At 45.3% G+C, this 23,231-nt stretch overlaps 1 protein-coding gene across 1 annotated transcript in view; it reads left to right on the forward strand.

Annotated features, from left to right (window-relative positions):
- The first annotated feature begins 226 nt into the window (after positions 1 to 226).
- The window catches only part of LOC147115429 (membrane-spanning 4-domains subfamily A member 8-like), a 32,004-nt gene continuing 8,999 nt past the window's right edge, over positions 227 to 23,231 (forward strand). Inside the window, exons 1-4 of the mRNA XM_085989583.1 lie at positions 227 to 247; positions 2,004 to 2,156; positions 8,029 to 8,163; positions 14,655 to 14,711. Of these exons, the coding sequence (XP_085845709.1) occupies positions 227 to 247; positions 2,004 to 2,156; positions 8,029 to 8,163; positions 14,655 to 14,711 (366 nt within the window). The remainder of the gene's footprint in view (positions 248 to 2,003; positions 2,157 to 8,028; positions 8,164 to 14,654; positions 14,712 to 23,231) is intronic.

The following is a 23,231-nucleotide window of genomic DNA, read 5'->3' on the forward strand; positions in this document are numbered from 1 at the left end:
TAAGGCAAAAGGGATCAAGGGATATGGGGAGAAAGCAGGGACCGGGTACTGAGTTTGATGATCAGCCATGATCGCATTGAATGGCAGAGCAGGCTCGAGGGGCTGAATGGCCTACTCCTGCTCCTATTTTCTATGTTTCTATGCCCCCAGGCTACTCAAATGCTCAGTCAATCATTATAAGATCCAGGAAAGGTCTGTTTGATTTTTAAGTCATTGACACCATGCTATGGATGTGCAAGTTGATCCAGTGAGTAGCTGAGCCACACGGAAATGCACCAGATCCAATCCCAGTCCGCTGAACTAGCGAATTGCAGCCAGCGGGGGCACTACGACTGGCCTAACTGCCTCTGGCTGAGCGAGTTCGCCCGTCCCGTCAGCCGTGGCTCGGTGGGTAGCACCCTCGCCTCTGAGTCAGAAGGTCGTGGGTTCAAGTCCCCACTCCAGGAACTTGAGCACAAAAATCTAGGCCGACACTCCAGTGCAGTACTCGGGGAGTGCTGCACTGTTGGAGGTGCCATCTTTCGGATGAGACGTTTAACCGAGGCCCCATCTGCTCCAACAGGTGGACGTAAAAGATCCCGCGGCAACTATTTTGCAGAGGAGCAGGGGAGTTCTCCCCGGTGTCCTGGCCAATATTTCTCCCTCAACCAACATAACAAAAACAGATGATCTGGTCATTATCACATTGCTGTTTGTGGGAGCTTGCTGTGCGCAGATTGGCTGCCGTGTTTCCCACATTACAACAGTGACTACACTTCAGAAGTGTTTCATTGGCTGTAAAGTGTTTTGAGATGTCCGGTGGTCGTGAACGGCGCTATATAAATGTAAGTCTTTCTTTTTTTCCCGATGGCCGTCCAGTGACACCTGCACATGAGCAGATCCAGGTCTCCCATGAAGAGAGGCCAGGGGTTAAGTTCCAATGTCCTGCCCACACTCTGGGGGGGGGGGGGGGAATATTAACCTAAAAATAACGGGTGGGTTTGGAGTGTGGGGCTAGTTAAATTCTTAAAAATCGGATTCCCGACCTGAACTCGCCTCCAACCAACCCGCTGCCAGGAGGCGGGATGTCAATTTAAATATTATAACGAGGCTGGAAGCCATTTCGTTTTTAACTGCATGTGGATGGGTTTTACTCGGCACTTACAGCAAGGCGGGGACTGCTGGATCCAGGAGGTAAGTGCCTTTATACCTACCTCCTGGATTTACCTACCTACACACCCGCCGCGATTGGAGGCCCTCTCACGAGGCCTCCGACCAAACCCCCGCCCTCCTCCTTAAAATCCAGCCCTCTGTGTTCAGGCATTCAAATGGATGCTAGCTATCTGGGTGTTGCTGCAACCTTGCTATACACAGACCAGCAATGAACCGGGGTCTGGAGGGAGGAGAAAGAAATAAGCAAGAAAATGTTAGGACACAAAGTTCTTTGTCCGAAAACCCCGATGATCTGTGACGAAAGCATCTCAATGAATTGTTCTGAATTTTAGATCGTAACATGGGGATGCTTTGGGTGGAAAATGGCCATCTAGCCTTCCCTTCCAACGTCCCAGCCTTACTGTGATTCCAGCACTAATAGCCATGAATGTCGCTTTCTAACAGGAATTCATCCAGCCCTTTTTTTTAACCCTACCATGGTTTTCTGTTCCACCTCCTCATTGGTAATCTCTTCCATAGTTCCCTCATTCTCCTGCTGGAAAAATGTTGCTTAAATTTATGTTGCTTGGACACCCACACCTCATAACTGTGTGTTCCCCACTCCTGCAATCCTGAGACCAACTGAAGAATTATCCTGGATCGCGTTTCTCCGAACCCCAAGTTACCCAAAGTTTTATAAAAGAAAAGCATTTCTGTTTCTCTGTATCTGCGTTTTATTCAGAATTGTGCACAAGTTATTGCACAGGATGTCACTGATGTAGCTATTGACTGTGAATTGATATACAATATATATAATAGAAGATTGGTTTGCAAATCAGAAAAGGCTCATTTTACTATGTTTTGTCTTTCAGACAATCACAACGAAAATGGCTGACTTGTCAAAGAACGGTGAAATTGTTCTTGCACCGTTTGCACCACAGCTGAACAAAAAATTGGCTACAATCGTCGCTGAAAATAAGTTTGGTGTACAGGAGATGCTTAAAGGAAAACTCAAGGCCCTGGGTGTAAGCGCATTGTCCGATGTGGGAAATATTGTTTATATTTTAGTTAAATAGGGTTCAGAAGAAACATTGCTAACCAAACAGTCAAATAACGATTCCAACACAAAGGGGTAATGTAGCAATATAAAAGCATGGCTTTGTCAAGGGTAAATCATGTCTGACCAATCTGATTGAATTTTTCGAGGGGGTGACTAGGTGTGTGGATGAGGGAAATGCTGTGGATGTGGTTTACATGGACTTCAGTAAAGCTTTTGACAAAGTCCCGCATAGGAGACTGGTCAAGAAGGTAAGAGCCCATGGGATCCAGGGGGCCTTGGCGCATTGGATCCTAAACTGGCTGAGTGGCAGGAGGCAGAGGGTGATGGTCGAAGGTTGCTTTTGTGACTGGAAGCCTGTGTCCAGTGGGGTACCTCAGGGATCGGTGCTGGGTCCCTTGCTGTTTGTGATCTACATTAATGATATGGATGAGAATGTAAAGGGTATGATCAGTAAGTTCGCGGATGACACGAAAATTGGTGGGGTGGTAAATTGCGAGGAGGAAAGCCTCAGGCTACAGGATGATATTAACGGGTTGGTCAGATGGGCGGAAAAGTGGCAAATGGAATTTAACCCTGAAAAGTGCGAGGTGATGCATTTTGGATGGACAAATAAGGCAAGGGAATACACAATGAGTGGTAGGACCCTAGGAAGTACAGAGGGTCAGAGGGACCTTGGTGTACATGTACATAGATCCCTGAAGGCAGCGGAACAGGTAGATAAGGTGGTTAAAAAGGCATATGGGATACTTGCCTTCATTAGCAGAGGCATAGAATATAAGAGCAGGGAGGTTATGATGGAGCTGTACAAAACGCTGGTGAGGCCACAGCTGGAGTACTGTGTGCAGTTCTGGTCGCCTCACTATAGGAGGGATGTGATTGCTTTGGAGAGGGTGCAGAGGAGATTCACCAGGATGTTACCTGGGATGGAGCGCCTCAGCTATGAAGAAAGACTAAACAGGCTGAGGTTGTTTTCTTTGGAGAAAAGGAGGCTGAGGGGGGACCTGATTGAGGTGTACAAAATGATGAGGGGCATAGATAGGGTAGATAAAGAGGAACTTTTCCCCTTAGTAGGGGGGTCAATAACAAGGGGGCATAGATTCAGGGTAAGGGGCAGGAGATTTAGAGGGGATTTGAGGAGGAACTTTTTCACCCAGAGGGTGGTTGGAAGCTGGAACTCACTGCCTGAAAGGGTGGTAGAGGCAGGAACCCTCACAACATTCAAGAAGCATTTGGATGGGCACTTGAAATGCCATTGCATACAAGGCTATGGACCAAATGCTGGAAAATGGGGTTAGACTGGACAGGGATTGATGGACGGCGCAGACACGATGGGCCGAAGGGCCTCTTTCTGCGCTGTAAAACTCTATGACTCTATGACTCTAAAATGGTGTTGACGGTGACTTGGGTGGCTTTTGTTATTTGATGTAAGACAGGGCGTTCCCCAGCTGTGCAGAGCAGAAAGATCCCAGGTTCGGTATCTGCGCTCTATGACGGGTTAGCTGTCCTCAGCTGAAATGGCAACAGGGAGCCTCCAACTGGGTTCAGCATTCTCAGCAAGGAAAGAAATTCAGGTGGCTCTTTAGTGACCCCTGCTGTGAGATGTGCCAATATGCAAGTAGAGTCAGGACTGGATTGGGCTTGGCTGTGATACCAACAGAGGCGAATAGCTTAGCTGCAGTTACTGTCTTGCTCTGCACACAAGTGCAGTCACGTGGGTCACATATCAAAGGTCAGTTGGGGTGGTGGAAGAGGAAGTGACAATTGGAAAAAAAAATATTCTGACAAGTAAACTTTCCAAATTTTTACATCTCTAAAATAACTTAAAAAGGAATTTGCGGTTAGCGAAGGCGTTCGCCGCTGGCCCCGAAGAAAGCTGCCACAGGGAAGTTTGCCTTTCGCAACGCATCAGTCAGATCAGTGGGGAATAGTGGGGAATCCCTAGTGCGATGCTGCCGTGACGGCGACAAGCTGTCTAAGCAGCCAATCACAATGCAGAATTCTCACAGACAGCGAACCAGGAAGTGAAGAAGTTGCTTTTATTTAGACATTTAAAAAAAAAATGTTGCAGAGAGCAAAAGAAACATTGGGGGTTCTCACATGGGGAAATGGTAAACCTGAAATAAATATGAACAAACTTTTTTAAAAATTGTGATTTTCATCATTTATGGAGAAATTTTACACTACAAAATTAAAAAATTCGTTTTTCAGGGCTGTAATGTTTGTTTAGCAGTCAATATGCTGTTAAAACTCCAGTTACATCTATTCCAACACAGTCTAAAATTTAACGAGGCATTTAACAGGGCTGTTTCCGCAGAAATGTTTTCATGAGTTTCACTGATTTCCCGGATTACACGGATTGCCGGCTATGGCGGGTCCACAGCGCAGCCAGTGTCAGAGCAGTGAATGACTGACCCGAACTTCAAGATTTCCACGTTAGAATGCGCGGTCAGTTTCAAAGGGGTAATAACACTCTTCGTTCGCTGTTGTTACCCACCGCAAATTCCAGGCCAACATGTTCACATCTTGTCACGATCTGGAATGCACGGCCTGAAAGGGCGCTGGAAGCATATTTAATACTAACTTTCAAAAGGCAATTGGATATATACATGAAAAGAAAAAAAAATGCAGGGCTACAGGGAAAGAGCAGGGGGAGTGGGACTCATTTTTCAAAGAGCCGGCACAGGCACAGTGGGCTGAATGGCCTCCTTCTGTTGTGTGGTTCCATAAGTCTGTAATAAAATACACAGTGGGTGAAATGTTCATCATTACCACCTGCGTGTTAAGGATTGCCAGGAAAATCTGGTGGAGAGAATCATAGAATGGTTACAGCACGGAAGAAGGCCATTCGGCCCGTCGAGCCCGTGCCAGCTCTCTGCAAGAGCACTTCAGCTAGTCCCACTTCCCCCGCCCTTCGTAGCCCTGCAATTTTTTTTCCTTCAGGTACTTATCCAATTCCCTGCCTCCACCACCCTTTCAGGCAGTGCATTCCAGATCCTCACCACTCGCTGCATAAAAAAGTTTTTCCTCATGTTGCCTTTGGTTCTTTTGCCAATCACCTTAAATCTTGTTCACTGGTTCTCGACTTTTCCGCCAATGGGAACAGTTTCTCTCTATCTACTCTGCCAAGACCCCTCATGATTTTGAACACCTCTATCAAATCTCCTTTCAACCTTCTCTGCTCCAAGGAGAACAAGCCCAGCTTCTCCAGTCTATTCATGTAACTGAAGTCTCTCATCCCTGGAACCATTCTCGTAAATCTTTTCTGCACCCTCTCTAAGGCCTTCACATCCTTCCTAAAGTGCGGTGCCCAGAATTGGACACAATACTCCAGTTGAGGCCAAACCAGTGTTTTATAGAGGTTCATCATAACTTTCTTGCTTTTGTACTTTATGCCTCTATTTATGAATCCCAGGATCCCGTATGCTTTCCTAACCACTTTCTCAACCTTCTCTGCCACCTTCAATGATTTGTGCACATATACCCCCAGATGCCTGTGTTGATGCATCCCCTCGTTCTTCCTACCAAAATGTATCACTTCGCACTTTTCCGCGTTAAATTTCATCTGCCGCGTGTCCGCCCAGTCCACCAGCCTGTCTATGTCCTCTTGAAGTCTATCCCTACCCTCCTCACTGTTAACTATACTTCCAAGTTTTGTGTCATCTGCAAATTTTGAAATTATGCCCTGTACACCCAAGTCCAACTCATTAATATATCTCCTGAAAAGCAGTGGTCCTAGTACTGTACCCTAAGGAACACCACTGCATACCTTCCTCCAGTCCGACAAACAAACATTCACCACTATTCTCTCTTTTCTGTCACTTAGCTAATTTCGTATCCATGCTGCCACTGTCCCGTTTATTCCATGGGCTTCAACTTTGCTGGCAAACCTATTAAGTGGCACTTTATGAAATGCCTTTTGGAAGTCCATGTACACCACATCAACCACATTGCCCTCATCAACTCTCTCTGTTAAACACGATTTGCCTCTAACAAATCCTTGCTGGCTTTCCTTAATTAATCCACACTTGTCCAAGTGACTGTTAATTTTGGCCCTGATTATCATTTCTAAAAGCTTCCCCACTACCGAGTTAAACTGACTGGCCTGTAGTTGCTGGGTTTATCTTTACACACCTTTTTGAACAATGGTGTAACATTTGCAATTCTCCAATCCTCTAGCACCACCTCCGTATCCAAGGGGGATTGGAGGGTTATGGCCAATACCTCCGCAATTTCCACGTTTACTTCCCTCAGCATCCTAGGATGCATCCCATCTGACCCTGGTGACTTATCTACTTTAAGTACAGCCAGCCTTTCTAGTACCTCCTTCATCAATTTTTATCCCATTCAGTATCTCAACTACCTCCTCTTTCACTATGACTTTGGCAGCATCTTCTTTGGTGAAGACAGATGCAAAGAACTCATTTAGTACCTCAGCCATGCCTTCTGCCTCCATGCATAGGTCTCCTTTTTGGTCCCTAATTGGCCCCACCCCTCCTCTTACTACCCATTTACTATATATATTATATATATATGCCTATAGAAGACTTTTTAATTCCCTTTTATGTTAGCTGCAAATCTATTCTCCTACTCTCTGTCCCTCTTCTTTTTCACTTTCCCTCTGAACTTTCTATATTCAGCCTGATTCTCACTTGTATTCTCAACCTGACATCTGTCATATGCCCACTTTTTCTGCTTCATCTTACTCTATCTCTTTCATCATCCAGGGAGCTCTGACTTTGGTTGTCCTACCTTTCCCCCTCATGGGAACGTACCTCGACTGTACCCGAACCATCTCTTTAAAGGCAGCCCATTGTTCCATTACAGTTTTGCCTGCCAATCTTTGATTCCTATATACCCGGGCCAGATCCATTCTCAACCCACTGAAATTTGCCTTCCTCCAACTAAGTATTTTTACTCTAGCTTGCTCCCTGTCCTTTTCCATAGCTAATCTAAACCTTATGAAACTATGATCAGTGTTCCCTAAATGTTCCCCAACTAACACTTGCTCCACTTGACCCACCTCATTCCCCAGAACCAGATCCAGCAATGCCTCCTTCCTTGTTGGGCTGGAAACGTACTGATCAAGAAAGTTCTCCTGAACACACCTCAGAAATTCTTCCCCCTCTCTGCCCTTTATACTATTACTATCCCAGTCTATATTAGGATATTTGAAGGCCCCTATTATCACAACTCTAGAGTTCTTGCACCTCTCTGTAATTTCCCTGCAAATTTGCTCCTCTATATCTTTCCCACTAGTTGATGGCCTATAGAATACACCTAGTTGTGTCATCACACATCCCTTTCACAAGCTGGCAGTTTTCCCTTGTATATATTTCAATGGCAGGAGAATCAGGCGAGTTCTGTTACCGCCATATGATCCTCCTCACCAGAATTTCCTTTGTTCGCTCCACCCAGCCAAAAATCTGCAAAGGTGTCACAATAAATTCAACATTTACTTTTCATTCAAAATATCAGTTTCGCCTCCATACCGCAAGCAATTACCAAACATGTATTCCTAGTTTAGCCACAGCATTGACAATACATTCATACATTAATTGTAAAGGAGAGAAGTGGTCTATGAATTATTCTGTTCTATTGCTTTTTTAAATGTTGTTTTCTTCGATAAATCCTGAAAATTATCATTTCAAATTCAGGATTTCCAAGTTGCAAGCGTGTGGTATAAACCGCACAAAGTAGAAATCAATAGACGTGAAAATCGGACTCTTTCCACAGAACGGGCGGGTGATCTGCAGTACCAGTTTCACGCCAAGGTGGCAAGGTGAGACTCTATCGCACCTTCCTTTTTATAATTTGACACAATTTTCTGGTTCTTGCAGATTACGGAGATTTTGACGGGTATCATCAGCATAATCATTGGAACGATACAAGTCAACCTTTACCCAGATGATGATTATAATTGCAGCATTGACTTTTCCCTAATCGTAGGGACACCCTGGTGGACTGGAATTCTAGTAAGTACCACTGACGAGTACAAGAACAGAAAATTGCAGGGCTTTTTGAAAGTCCAAATACACCACATCCACTGGTTCTCCCTTATCTATTCTACCAGTTACATTGGCAGATGCAGTATAATGTGGATAAATGTGAGGTTATCCACTTTGGTGGCAAAAACAGGAAGGCAGATTATTATCTGAACGGCAATAGATTGGGAGAAGGGGAAGTACAGCGAGACCTGGGTGTCCTTGTGCACCAGTCGCTGAAGGTAAGCATGCAGGTGCAGCAGGCGGTTAAGAAGGCAAATGGTATGTTGGCCTTCGTAGCGAGAGGGTTTGAGTACAGGAACAAGGATGTCTTGCTGCAGTTGTACAGGGCCTTGGTGAGACCACACCTTGAGTATTGTGTGCCATTTTGGTCGCCTTATCTGAGGAAGGATGTTCATGCCATGGAGGGAGTGCAGCGAAGATTCACCAGACTGATACCTGGGATGGCAGAAATGACGTATGAGGACAGATTGGGTCGATTGGGCTTATATTCGCTGGAGTTTAGAAGGATGAGAGGGGATCTCATTGAAACTTATAAAATTCTAACAGGACTAGACAGACTAGATGCAGGAAGGATGTTCCCGATGGCGGGGCAGTCCAGAACCAGGGGTCACAGTCTAAAGATACGTGGTAAGCCATTTAGGACAGAGATGAGGAGGAATTTCTTCACCCACAGAGTGGTGAAGCTGTGGAATTCTCTACCACAGAAGGCAGTTGAGGCCAATTCATTAAATATATTCAAGAAGGAGTTGGATATATTTCTTAAGGCTAAAGGGATCAAGGGATATGGGGAGAAAGCAGGGACAGGGTACTGAATTTGGATGATCAGCCATGATCTCATTGAATGGCGGAGCAGGCTCGAGGGGCCGAATGGCTTACTCCTGCTCCTATCTTCTATGTTTCTATGTCTTCCTGTTGTTCAGTAGGAACATCCGGCAGCAATTGAGTGTTGGCAACTTTCCAGAAAGAATTGTACGGATAGTCAGTCTGTAAAACCAGCTTTAGACCCCTTGCATATGTTAATGAGAGGGCATTGCTCCTGTTTTAGAACAGGTGTTCCTGTCACCGTTGTGGCCTAGCAAACGACCGCCACCAACAATTTTTTGTAGCTTAACGTAGAACCAGGAGGAACAGCAGAGCTTCTCCTGGCTCCAGGAGCACAACTGACGTCTGTTGCTGCCCGCCATCTGCCCCCCTCCCATTGTCCTCCACCGCCCCCCCTCCACCCCCTCCATCACCCGACACTTGCCTGAACGCCTCTGCCAGCGAGGCAGGCGGCCCGAAATGAATCCCTTGGAGGCACGATGGGCGCCAGCAGCTCATCAAAAGCATTCAACTGAGGCTTGAGGCCCGTTGGTTACAGGCCTGAACATAAGAAATAGGAGCAGGAGTCGGCCATTCAGCCCTTCAAGCCTGCTCCACCATTCAATAAGATGATGGCTGATATTCTACCTCCAGTCCACCTTCCCACACTAGCCCTTGATTCCCTTAGTATCCAAAAATCTATCGATCTCTGTCTTGAATATACTCAATCACTGAGCATCCACTGCCCTCTGGGGTAGAGAATTCCAAGGTTCACCACCCTCATCTCAGTCCTAAATGGCCGACCCCTTAATCTGAGACTGTGACCCCTGGTTCTAGACTCCCCAGTCAGGGGGAACATCCTCCCAGCATCTACCCTGTCAAACCCAGTATGAATTTCACATGTTTCAATGAGATCACCTCTCATTCTTCTACACTTTAGTGAATATAGGCCTAGTCTATTCAATCTCTCCTCATAGGACAATCCCCTCATACCAGGAATCAGTCTAGTGAACCTTCGTTGCACTCCCTCTAAAGCAACTATATCCTTCCTCAGGTAAGGAGAACAAAACCGTACACAATACTCCAGGTGTGGTCTTACCAAGTCCCTGTACAACTGTAGCTTCTTTACTCTTATACTCCAATCCCTTTGTAATAAAGGCCAACATACCATTTGCTTTCCTAATTGCTTGCCTGCAGGTTAACTTGCTGTGATTCCTGTAGAATGGACACCCATGTCCCTCTGAATAACAACATTTCCCTGTCTCTCACCATTTAAAAAATATTCTGCTTTTCTATTTTTCCTACCAAAGTGAATAACTTCACAATTCTCTACATTATATTCCATCTGGCATGTTCTTGCCCATTAACTTAACTTGTCTATATCTCTCTGCAGCCTCTCTGTTTCCTCCTCACAGCTTACTTTCCCACCTAACTTTGTATCATCAGCAAACTTTGATACATTACACTCAATCCCCTCATCTAAGTCATTAATATAGATTATAAATAGCTGAGGCCCAAGCACTGATCCTTGCGGTACCCCACTAGTTACAGCCTGGCAACCCGAAAATGACAGGTTTATTCCTACTCTCTGTTTTCTGTCTGTTAACCAATCCTCAATCCATGCTAATGGCCCTGAAATTAGGATCGGGAGCTTGCCGCGCGTGCAAGCCCCCGATCTGCACTCACCCTGCGCGCTGACATCTGAAGCCCGGGCCTGCTTGCATTTCCTGTCACAGGCCCGGTTCAGATGTCGGCGCGCTGTGCTTACCTGATCCAGCGGCGTAGTTAGTGCGATGTGCCGGCTGGGATCAGGTGAGCACTGTACAACCAATCAGGCGAGGGGAAGGTTCATTCATGAGTTTGAGAGTGAGAACTGTCAAACTCATGAAAACTACGGGGGCCCAAAACACTATTTAAACTTTAAATAAAAATTTAAAAAACATCCCAATCATTAAATTAAGTATAAATAAGTTTAAAAAAAATAATTTAAACAATTTTTTTTTTGAAAAAATAAATTTTTAATAAAAAGGGTCTAAAGCTAAACTTACCTTATTGTAGATTCTTTAAAATAATAAACCTGTGGGGAAAAAAAATCTAAATTGCACTAAAACACCACTTACCTGTAAAAATAAATACTTACGTGTGCTTTTTACAAGCGTAAAGACCAGAGGCCTTTAGACATGCGCAAATCCCCCAAAACAGAGGAAATCCAAGACGCACGCGCTGCCCCCTACAGCGCACGCACTAGCCTCTTCAACTCTTGGGTTAGAGGAGAGGAAATGCCGGTTTTCAACGCATGCGCTGTGCATGCTGAAAACCGGCATTTCCTCCGGCCAGACGCGTGAGTACCCCTTCCGTACTCACGCATTTGGGGAGGAATTACTGCCCCCTTATATCACCTCCAGTTCCATGACCCCTACTTTTGTGTAATAACCTCTTTGTGGCACCTTATCAAAAACTTTTTGAAAATCCAAATACACCACATGCACTGGTTCCCCCTTATCTATCCTACTCGTTAGAACCTCAAAAAATTCTAATAAATTTGTTAAACACGATTGCCTTTCATAAAACCATGTTGACTCTGTCGAGCCATATTATGGTTTTCTAAGTATCCTGTTACCATGTCCCTAATAATAGATTCTAGCATTGTTCCTCCAACAGATGTCCAGATAATTGGTCTCTCGTTCCCTGTTTTCTCTCTTCCCTCATTTCTTGAATAACAGGGTTACATTTGCTTCCTTCCAATCCGCTGGGATTATTCCACTATCTAGGGAATTCAGGAAGATCAAAACCAGTGTATCCACTATCTCTGTAGTCACCTCTTTTAAAACCTTAAGATGCAGCCTGGGTCTGGGGGTTTGTTGACTTTTATTCCTATTAATTTCTCCAACACTATTTCTTTACTAACGCTAATTTTGTTACATTCCTCATTCTCGTTAGACCCTTGGTTCCCTATATTTCCAAACTGTTTTTGTGTCTTCTACCATGAAGACAGATACCAAAGTATTTGTTTATTTTCTCTGCCATTCCCTATTCCCCATTATAATTTCTCCTGTCTCTGCCTCTAAGCGACCCCATGTTTACATTTGCTAATCTTTTCCTTTTAACATACCTATAGAAGCTTTTACAATCTGTTTTTATATCTCTTGCTAGTTTACTCTCTCATTCTCTTTTATCTTTCTTTATCAATTTCTTGGTCTTCCTTTGTTGAATTCTAAAATCCTCCCAATCCTCAGGTTTACTATTCTTTTTTTGGCACCATTATAAGCCGCTTCCTTTAATCTAATACTATCTTTAACTTCTCTTCTTAGCCATGGTTGGACCACATGGGTTTTTTATTCCTTGGGGGAATGTATATTTGTTGCGAATTATAGATTAATTTTTTTAATGTTTGCCATTGTTTACCTACAATCATATATTTTAATCTAGTTTCCCATCTACATTAGAAAACCCACCTCTCATACCTACATAGCTTGCTTTGTTCAGATTTAAGACCGTAGTTTCAGACTTAAATAAATCACTCTGAAACTCAATATAAAATACTAAGGGATAAAAATTCAGTATCGCCCCGTTTGGGGCGCCATTATCAGCCGTGCGCAAAGTTTAGCGCCTGGCGCTAATTATCGCCTCCGACGGCAAACTTGGCTTTTATCGCCCCAGAGGTGATTGGAGCGCCAAATCAGGCGCTTCACACCTGTCTTAAGGCGCAAAGGCCAAGGAGCGAGGCGCCACCTCAGAGCGCTGGCGAAGCTCATGTGATGTCAGTCAGCAATGGAACACAGACACACTGGCGCCGTCCAATTCTTAAAGGGGAGTTCTGACGAATGGTCATCAACCTGAAACGTTAACTCTGTTTCTCTCTTCACAGATGCTGCTTGACCTGCTGAGTTTCTCCTGCATTTTCTGTTTTTATCTTAAAAGGGAGGGTTGATCTTGCTCTCCATCCACATCCTGCTCATTGCAGCCTTGAATCTTGGCCTGGATCTCAGCCTGGAGAGACCTGTACATCAAATCTGCTGGAAAGAACAATGGAGAGAACCAGGGAAAGAGCTCAGAGTGCAGCCCCCATAGTCTCTTCTAAATCGATACAAGGAAGGGCAAATCCAAATGAACCTGCAAAGTGCTGCTCAGTACCCAAAACTCCTTCACACAGCGTTGAATCTCTCCAGAAATCTCTCTCTCTCTCTCTCAGAATGTGTGGTGCAAAAATGTCACCAACGAAAAAAGGCAGGAAGCGGTCGCCTTTAAATAGCGCCCCCCTAGTCCCTTTCTGACAGCATAACGCTCCCCTCGACCTGTCATTGCTAGCGGCAGGTGGTAAGGCAGGGGGCGCCACTCAATTTCCGGTCCGGGGCGCTAATGGGGCGTTGTGCACTCGACTGACGTCACGATCTGCCGGTGCAGGAGATCGTGGTGGTAGTGTTTAGCGCCGCTGCAAAATGTCTAGTTAATTTCGCGAGTGACGCAGATATCGCCGTGCCTGGACGCTAGTTGCTTTGCGCCCCATTAGCGCCCTCTTAAGGCGCTAACGGGAGATGCAAACAACTGAATTTTTCCCCCTAAGAAACTCAATATAAAACACTATCATGTTATGATCACTGCACCCCAGAGGCTCCTTTACTACCTTAATTAGCCCTTTCTCATTGCACAATACTAGATCTAAAATAGGCTGTTCTCTCATTGGTTCCTCGACATCCAGATCTTGGAAACTATCTTGAATACATTCCAGGAACTCATCCTCCACACTATTACTGAAAATTGAAAATTTGATTTGCCCAGTCTATATGAAGATCAAAGTCCCCCATGATTACTGTATTACCCTTCTTATGTGCACCTCCAATTTCCTGAATTATAATTTGCCCAACATTACAACTATTGTTTGGGGGCCTGCAAACAACTCCCACCAGTGTTTTATGCCCGTTGTTGTTTCTTAGCCTCACCCAAATTGATTCTACATCTTGGTTTTCCGAGCAAAGATCCTTTCCTCTCTACTGTTTTTATCTCGTTCTTTATTATCAGGACTGTTGTTTGAGAGATCGATATTGGCCAGGACACCGGGGATAACTCCTGCTCTTCTTCGAAATAGTGCCATGGCAGCTTTTACCTGAGAGAGCAGACGGGACCTCAGTTTAATGTCTCCTTCGAAAGACGACACCTCTGACAGTGCAGCACTCCTTCAGTACTGCACTAAGAGTCAGCCTAGATTTTTGTGCTCAAGTCTCTGGAGTGGGACTTGGACCCACAACCTTCTGACTCGGAGGCGAGGGTGCTGCCCACTGAGCCACGGCTGACACACACTGATGACTGGCCTCAGTACTCAGCTCTAGAGAAGGGAAGATCCTCCTGGGTTCCTCCTTCTGATAATTATTCATCGACTGCAACCGAAAAAATATTCAAGTCCCAACAGGATCAGTCTCAGCTGTGATGTCCCCCACACCCATGGCCCAATGGACTGCCTCCATTCACTCTCTTTCAAGGTTCAAACAGGAAGAATGGCTATCTGAGTGAGGAACCAGAGGGAGGTAGAGACAGTATGGAGCTAGAGTCTAACAAAAGCCTTGAGGGGATGAGAATTTAGAAAAGACAAAAATCCCATATTTCAATGGTTATTCAATTCATTTAAATTTGCTCACTAATGTGAAATGTGTTTTTTTAAGTTTATTATTGCAGGGTCACTGGCTGTAGCTGTTGAGAAGTCACCAACTGATTCTATGGTAACTACTTGCTCAACGAATGGTTTTGACTTTGTTGGTTTACAATTAGTATCGTCATTCAAGATGACAAACCAGCAAGATGTTGTTACTGTTTATTAAGTCACACTAAGGCTGAGATTTTCCTTACCTCGGTGGGAGCGGGGGTGGGGGGTGTCGGGGCCCCACTGCTGGCTCCATCCCGCTCTGGAAAATGAACTTACGTTGATGGGGCTTGTTAAGCCCGCCCAGCGCATTTCCCGGCCCATTAGAGGAAGCGGGTCTGGTGACTTCATTCATGACGCGTCATCGGCCGCTTTCCTTAAAGGGGTCATGGGCAACTTTCTTTTGAGGTTTGTGCTGTCAGTGTTCTACAGTATTGGAGGTGAGGAAACACTGACAATCACTGTACAGAGGTGCAGGGCTATACCCAGGTTCTCCCATGACTCCCTCCATATGCTTATGGACAGAGTCCAAGCGTGCAGGGAGGTCCTCTTCCCCTCCCATGGGAGGACGAGACCTCCCCAAGAGATCAACACAGCCTGGTTGCACATTGCACAGGAGGGCACAAGCGGGGATGTCATCAGGAGGACCTGGGTGCAGTGGCGCAAACCTTTCAATGAGCTCATTAGATCACGAAACATTAGTACAAAGCCACACTCACCTTCATCCTCCGATGCCGCTCATCACATCCCCATCACTCTGCCTTCCCTACTTTACTCCTGCACACCCTTACTCACACCAACTCCTCCACCCATCCCTCGCTGTCTATCTACATTATCACATCCCCATCTCACTAGCCACTCCTCACACCCACCCTCATCCTAGTGTAATCATACCAACTAACAACACACAAGGGTAACCACTTGGGTGTTTTATCCAATGTTAATGTAAAGCTTCTGTTAATGTGCTGTCAAACATTGAAACCTTTATTTTCAACACTTTTCGTTCTTGGACAGATTTGTTTGCACCTTTGGAAGTGGCTTAATGAGTTGCAGTGAATGGTGAGACATAACAGTACCCCCTGCAATGGTGGTGTGTGAAAGGAATGGCTTGGACATTGTTGAGATGCTTTATGGTGTTGGTGTGGGGTGGTGCCAACCTGGCACATCATGTGGCAGCCAGGGTGGGTGTTCAGCTTCAAGTGAAGTAAACCTGGCCATGATGAGGCCATCTTGGCCTCCCGGGCAGCAATGTGCTCGGGTGCTGATGCCCTCTGTCCTGTGCAGCATCAGGTGATTGCGGAGAAGGTTGGTGGTGTTGTTGGTCCTGCTGGTGTTGGGGCTTTTTGTGGGCAGATTCTGAGGACCAAAGTGAGACAGTATAAAGGGCACCCATGCTGATGGAATAGATGTTAGGTGAAGTAGAGATGACAGAAGCATTCTGTCAATGGTGAGCGAGTTCTTCCAATGATATGAGAGTGGATGGAAAGTGGAAAGCCTGCAGAATCTGTGATGGAAATGGACTGAGAAACAGCTTGTGGCTGAGGAAAGTGATGATCTATCAGGTTGGAGCTTTTACTGTACTTTTACTGTACTTGGACTGGGAGTGTTTGGGGCCGTGTAAGAGAGCTTTAGTCTACATCTAGCCTGTGATGAGCATAACTTAGGAGTACCTGATGGGACCACTGGACTCCTGAAATAGAAAGTCTTCCATTTCCCAGCAGTCATATCCCTCACCTTAATGAGCACAAAATTCAACAAGAGTGTAAGCGCTTTGAACGGAAAATGTTTCAATTCAGGTACGGAGTAGCAACATGAATCACTCCCTGAAAAGGTATAGTGCATTTTACCTTCAAAGCTCAATCTACAGCATCCTATACATCACACACAGCAATGTGTTAAAGTTTACAATAGCGCATCCCTTACACCGCCTCTTGAAGCACTCACTGGTTAGAGAACATAAGAAATAGGAGCAGGAGTTGGCCATTTGGCCCCTCGAGCCTGCTCCGCCATTCAGTGAGATCATGGCTGATCTTCTACCTCATCTCCACTTTCCTGAACTATCCCCATATCCCTTGATTCCCTTAATATTCAAAAATCTATTGACTTCTGTCTTGAATATACTCAACGACTGAGCCTCCACAGCCCTCTGGGGTAGAGAATTCCAAAGATTCACCACCCTCTGAGTGAAGAAATTTCTCCTCATCTCAGTCCTAATTGGCCGACCCCTTATTCTGAGACTGTGACCCCTGATTCTAGACTCCCCAACCAGGGGAAACATCCTCCCTGCATCTACCCTATTAAGCCCTGTAAGAATTTCGTATGTTTCAATGAGATCACCTCTTATTCTTCTAAACTCTAGAGAATATAGGCCTAGTCTACTCAATCTCTCCTCATAGGACAATCCCCCATCCCAGGAACCAGTCTGGTGAACCTTCGTTGCACTCCCTCTGTGGCAAGTATATCCTTCATTAGGTAAGGAGACTATAACTGTACACCATACTCCAGGTGTGGTCTCACCAGGGCCCTATATAATTGCAGTAAGATGCCTTTACTCTTATACTCGAATCCTCTTGTAATAAAAGCCATCATACCATTTACTTTCCGAATTGCTTGCTGTACCTGCATGTTAACTTTCAGTGATTCGTGTACAAGTACACCCAAGTCCCTCTGAACACCAACATTTCCCAATCTCTCACCATTTAAAAAATACTCTGCTTTTCTATTTTTCCTACCAAAGTGGATAACTTCACATTTCTCCACATTATATTCCATTTGCCATGTACTTGCCCATTCACTTAGCCTGTCTATATTCCCTTGAAGCCTCCTTGCATCCTCCTCACAACTTACATTCCCACCCAGCTTTGTAACATCAGCAAACTTGGATATATTACATTTGGTTCCCTCATCCAAATCATTGATATAGATTGTGAACAGCGGAGGCCCAAGCACTGATCCTTGCGGCACCCCACTAGTTACAGCCTGCCAACCCGTTTATTCCTACTCTCTGTTTTCTGTCAGTTAACCAATCCTCAATCCATGCTAGTATATTATCCACAATCCCATGAGCCCTAATTTTGTTTAATAGCCTCTTGTGTGGCACCTTATCGAATGCCTTCTGAAAATACAAATACACCACATCCACTGGTTCCCCCTTCTCTATTCTGCTTGTTACAACCTCAAAAAACTCTAACAGATTTGTCAAACACAATTTCCCTTTCATAAATCTGCGTTGACTCTACCCAATCCTATTATTATTTTCTAAGTGCTCTGTTACCACGTCCTTAATAATAAATTCTAGCATTTTCCCTACTACTGATGTCAGGCTAACTGGTCTGTAGTTCTCTGTTTCCCCTCTCCTTCCTTTCTTGAATAACAAGGTTATGTTTGCTACCTTCCAATCCATGGAGACAATCCTAGAGTCTCGGGAATTCTGGACGATCAAAGCCAATGCATCCACTATCTTTGTAGTTACGTCTTTCAAACCCGAGGATGTAGGCCATCAGGTCCAGGAGATTTATCTGCTTTCAGTCCCATTAATTTCTCCAGTGCTACTGTTTTACTAATACTAATATCTTTCAGTTCCTCATTCTCGCTCGACCCTTGGTTCCCACTATTTCTAGAATAATATTAGTGTCTTCTACCGTGTAGACAAATAGGATTAAATAGGATATACGGCACAGAAACAGGCCATTCAGGAAAAGAACCCTAGCCTGTCCAGTCTCTCTTCATAGCTGAAGTGCTCCAGCCCAGGTAACATCCTGGTGAATCTCCTCTGCACCCTCTCCAATGCAATCACATCCTTCCTATAGTGCGGCGACCAGAACTGCACACAGTATTCCAGCTGTGGCCTAACTAGCATTTTGTACAGCTCCATCATAACCTCCATGCTCTTATATTCTATGCTTCGGCTAATGAAGGCAAGTACAGGAAACTTTGGTTTATCCGGAGGTTGTATGTTCGGAAACCTCGATCTACCAGCAGAAATCAGGAGCCGTTTTGTTAGGTTTTTTTTCTTCTCGTGGCTTTGTTTTCAACAGTCGGGCTCTGGAAAGTCTCTCTGAAGCTGTTGCTAAGCTACAGAGACGCTTCCAAGGTACGGGCCGACTGTTTACAAGCTGTTGCTAAGCAACAGTGTTTGTTGTCAGATACGGAGATGAAAACCTCCGTATGCTTCAACATTAACTTTGTATGTCCGGCAGTTTTGATAGATCGGCAACAGCTCAGTCCCATCGGTGCCGGATATAACGGCCCAGAAATTGGTGTCGGGGGCTTCCCGCGGGTGCAAGCCCCCGACCTACACTTACATAGCGCGCCGACAGTTGAAGCCTGGCCCTGCATGGATTTCCTGTCAGTGGCCCGGTTCAGCTCCCGGCGCGCTGTGCTTGCGTGATCCAGCGGCGTAGTTAGTTCGATGAGCCAGCTGGGATCACGTGAGCACTGGGCAACCAATCGGAGGTTGCAAAAGTTCATTCATGAGTTTGATAGTAAGAACTGTCAAACTCATGAAAACTCCGGGCGCCCAAAACAGTACTTAAACTTCAAATAAAAGTTTTAAAAAACATCCCACTAATTAAATGAACTATTAATAACTGTAAAAAAACTAATTTAAACAATTATTCAAATTTTTGAAAAAAATAATTTTTTTAAAAATCTGGTCTAAAAATACACTTACTTTACTGTAAAGTCTTTAAAAATAATAAACCTGTGGAAAAAAATTCTAACTTTAATTAATAGACCACTTACTTTTTAAAACTACGTACTTACGTCTGCTTTTTTCTCGCGTAAAAACTGGAGGCCTTATCGCACGGGCAACCCTGTTTAAAAAAAAAAGGAATTTCAGCGCGCGCGCGCAGACTCCTGCGCGCACGCATTCCACCTCTGAACCCCTTGGTTCAGAGGAAAGGAAATGCCGGTTTTCCACGCATGCGCTGTGCATGCTGAAAACCGGCACTTCCATCGGGCCCACGCGTGAGTAAACGGTGCTTACTCACGCGTTGGGACCCGAATTACTGGGCCAACAAAGTTTCCTGTATCCCATATGCCTTTTTAACCACCTTATCTACCTGTTGGATCCGTGGTTCAGAGGATATGCTTTTATTAAATAATCACACGGATGCTGTACATTAACAATAAACAGGTCTTTACTGGAGGAGGGTAGTCTCAAAACAGGGGGTACAGAGGCATGCGCATAGCTTATATACAGGTGTGGTCACTGCCGGTACTACAATATACAGGAGCTGTAAAAGTAGTTCTGACTTAAAGGCACATACACTACAATTCCTCCCCTTTTAGATTAGTAGTACCCCTAATATTCAAATAACAATTAATATTTCAACATGTACATTAAACAACAAAAGTCCATTTATAGATTCAGTCTTTGGGGCGGCTTCCTGACCCTTTCGGGATAGCGCCTTTCTGGAGGTTCTTGTTCTTGGTGCAGAGGCGATTCTGACCCCTTTTCATCGGGTAGTTCATCGGGTTCCACTGCTACTGGGTCTGAAGTAGATGCTACCGGTATGTCGGGTTCATCCCCAGGTACTCGAGACATGGGGTTGACGTGTTCCTGTGACGCTAAGATCTGATCGACGTGGCATCTCACAATGTTCTCCCCGACATCCACTGTGTACATTAATGGCCCCTGCCTTGTACGTATCGTTCCGGGTTGCCATTTCTCTGTTCGATAGTCACGGGCCAAGACTGGTTACCCTACATTGAAGCTCCTTGTCAGCTTCTCATTGATGTGCTGGAATTGTTTGTCCTCAACATTTCTTCGCACATTTGGTCTGAGCAAGTCCAGACGAGATCTCAACCTTCGGTTAAAGAACATCATGGCCGGGTTCTGGTTGGTAACTGCATGTGTCGCGTTTCGGTAGGCTAATAAGAAATTGTCCATCTTATGCTGTAGTGGAATTTCATCATCGCACATGGCCTTTATCGCCTTCTTAAAGGTTTGTACGAACCTCTCAGCCAATCCATTTGTGGCTGGATGATACGGGGCGGATGTGTAATGCCTTACCCCATTCCTTCTCATAAATTTTTGGAACTCGTCGGACACAAACTGTGGTCCATTATCGGAGCAAATCTGATCTGGCAAACCGTTTCTGGCAAATATGTCTGTAGGACTGCAATCGTTTTCTCTGTAGTGGTTGAAGACATTTTTATCACCTCAGGCCACTTTGAATGAGCATGCACTGCTATGAAGAACATTGAGTCCATGAATGGACCAGCAAAATCAATATGCACCCATTGCCATGGAGAAGAGGGCCACTCCCATGGGTGTAGAGAGGCATGTGGTGGTGCATTTTGGACCTTCTGGCATCCTAAGCAGCTCTTAGTTAGGTCTTCGATTTGTTGATCAATTCCCGGCCACCACACATAAGCCCTAGCAAGGCTTTTCATTTTCACTCCCCCCAGATGACCTTCATGTAGCTCATTTAGCACTCTCTCCCTTAACTTGGGTGGAATCACCACTCTGGATCCACACATCACTGTCCCCTGGCATACTGACAGCTGTTCTCTTCTGGATGAGAATGCTGGCAACAGTGAGTCGCCATGTGTTGGCCATCCCCTCACCGTCAATTCATATACCCGCGACAGCGTCGGATCATTGCGGGTCTCTATATCCGCGTTTGTTACTGGCAATCGTTCAATTATTGATGAATAAAATATCTCGATAGGGTCCACTGCTGGTGCTTCCTCCACAGTAGGCAGTGGCAGGTGCGATAGCCCATCAGCGTTCCCATGCTGTTTCGTGCCTTTATATTCTATTTCATATTGATTCGCCCCTAGAAACAGGGACCATCTTTGTAACCGCTGTGCAGTCATCACTGAAATGCCCTTCTTAGGATTAAAGATGGAGACAAGTGGTTGGTGGTCAGTCAGCAAGGTGAACTTCTGCCCATGCAGATAGTGGTTGAATTTTTTTTACTCCCAATTTTTTTTACTCCCCATACTAGGCTGAGGGCCTCCCTGTCAATCTGGGTGTAGTTGCGCTCGGCTGAGGTTAGTGACCGAGACGCAAAGGCTACTGGCCTCTCCAACCCGTCTGGGAATTTGTGCGACAGCACCGCTCCAATACCATAGGGTGATGCATCACATGCCAAACGAATTGGTAGTGCTGGGTTGAAATGGGCCAACACCTCTTTTGATGTGATCAATTCTTTACACTTCTGGAAAGCTCGTCTACATTCGTCATCCCACTTCCATGGTACCCCTGTTTGCAGTAGGGTGTTCAGTGGGTGTAATACTGTAGACAAATTTGGTAAGAACTTGTGGTAGTAGTTTACCAGCCCGAGGAATGACCTCAGTTGTGACACATTTTCCGGTGCTGGAGCCTTGACTACTGCCTCAATTTTGTCAGGGGACTTATGTAACCCCTCTTCATCGATGACATGGCCACAATACGAGATCTGTTTCTGGAAAAACTCGCACTTGTGGCGATTAGCTCGTAGCCCGTACTCCTTTAATCTGGTGAGCACCTTCTCCAAGTTGGCGAGGTGATCACCGTCATTTTCGTCCATGACCAAGATGTCGTCCAAATAACACTGGGTCCCTGGATTCCCTTGCAGGACCTGATCCATCACCCTTTGCCAGATAGCCGGAGCCGAGGCTACTCCAAACATCAGCCGGTTGTATTGATAGAGACCTTTATGAGTGTTGATCGTAAGGTAATGTTTCGAAGCTTCTTCTACCTCCATTTGCAAGTATGCCTGGGCTAGATCAATTTTGGTGAAGCGTTTACCTCCAGATAGCGAGGCGAAAATATCCTCAATTCGTGGAAGCGGATATTGCACCGTGTGAAGGACCGGGTTCACTGTCACCTTAAAATCCCCACAGATGTGGACCTTCTTTGGTTCCCCAGGCGTATTACTCAACGACCTCTTCATTACAGGAATGATGGGTGTAGCCCACTCGCTCCAGTCCACTTTGGACAGTACTCCTGAACGTTCCAACCCTTCCAGCTCTGCTTCAACAGCTGGTCTGATCGCATAAGGCACTGGTCTGGTCTTCAGAAACTTTGGGCTTGCATTTTCCTCTATTTTAATCATTGCTGTTATTCCTTTTAGTGTTCCTAGTCCCTCCTGGAACACTTCTTTTGCATCAGTTAGCATTTTTGACAGTCATCCAGGTGTGACGTCGTCATCCTTTTTGGCCTCAACCTTCAGTGCCTGTATGGAATGCTAATCTAATTGTATCTTCCGGATCCATTCACGTCCTAGCAGTGGTGGTCCTCCATTTGGCAATACATATATATCCATTTTAGATATTTCCTGGCCTTTATATGTCACTTTCACCCTTATTTTTCCTTTGGGGTAGACTTTTTGCCCCGTATACGTCTTCAAGACAATCTCTGCAGCTTTCAAGGGTATGTGTGAAAATAGCCGCTTGTAGTCTCTTTGATTTATGACTGTTAGAGCTGACCCTGTGTCCAATTCCACTTCCACTTGGACTCCGTCTATCTTGAGTGTAACCCAGGTAGTCTGGTGATCCTCCATTTCTGTTGCCTTATGTAGTTTCAGACAACCCAGCTCCTTGCTTCCGGAGTCTGTGTCACTTTTCTGTTCGTCTGAACCACTGTCCATCACCTGGTGTACCTTTT

The sequence above is a fragment of the Somniosus microcephalus genome, chromosome 6, assembly GCF_052327205.1.
Source record: "Somniosus microcephalus isolate GS21.2 chromosome 6, FLI_Smic_1.0, whole genome shotgun sequence".
Lineage (NCBI taxonomy): Eukaryota > Metazoa > Chordata > Chondrichthyes > Squaliformes > Somniosidae > Somniosus > Somniosus microcephalus.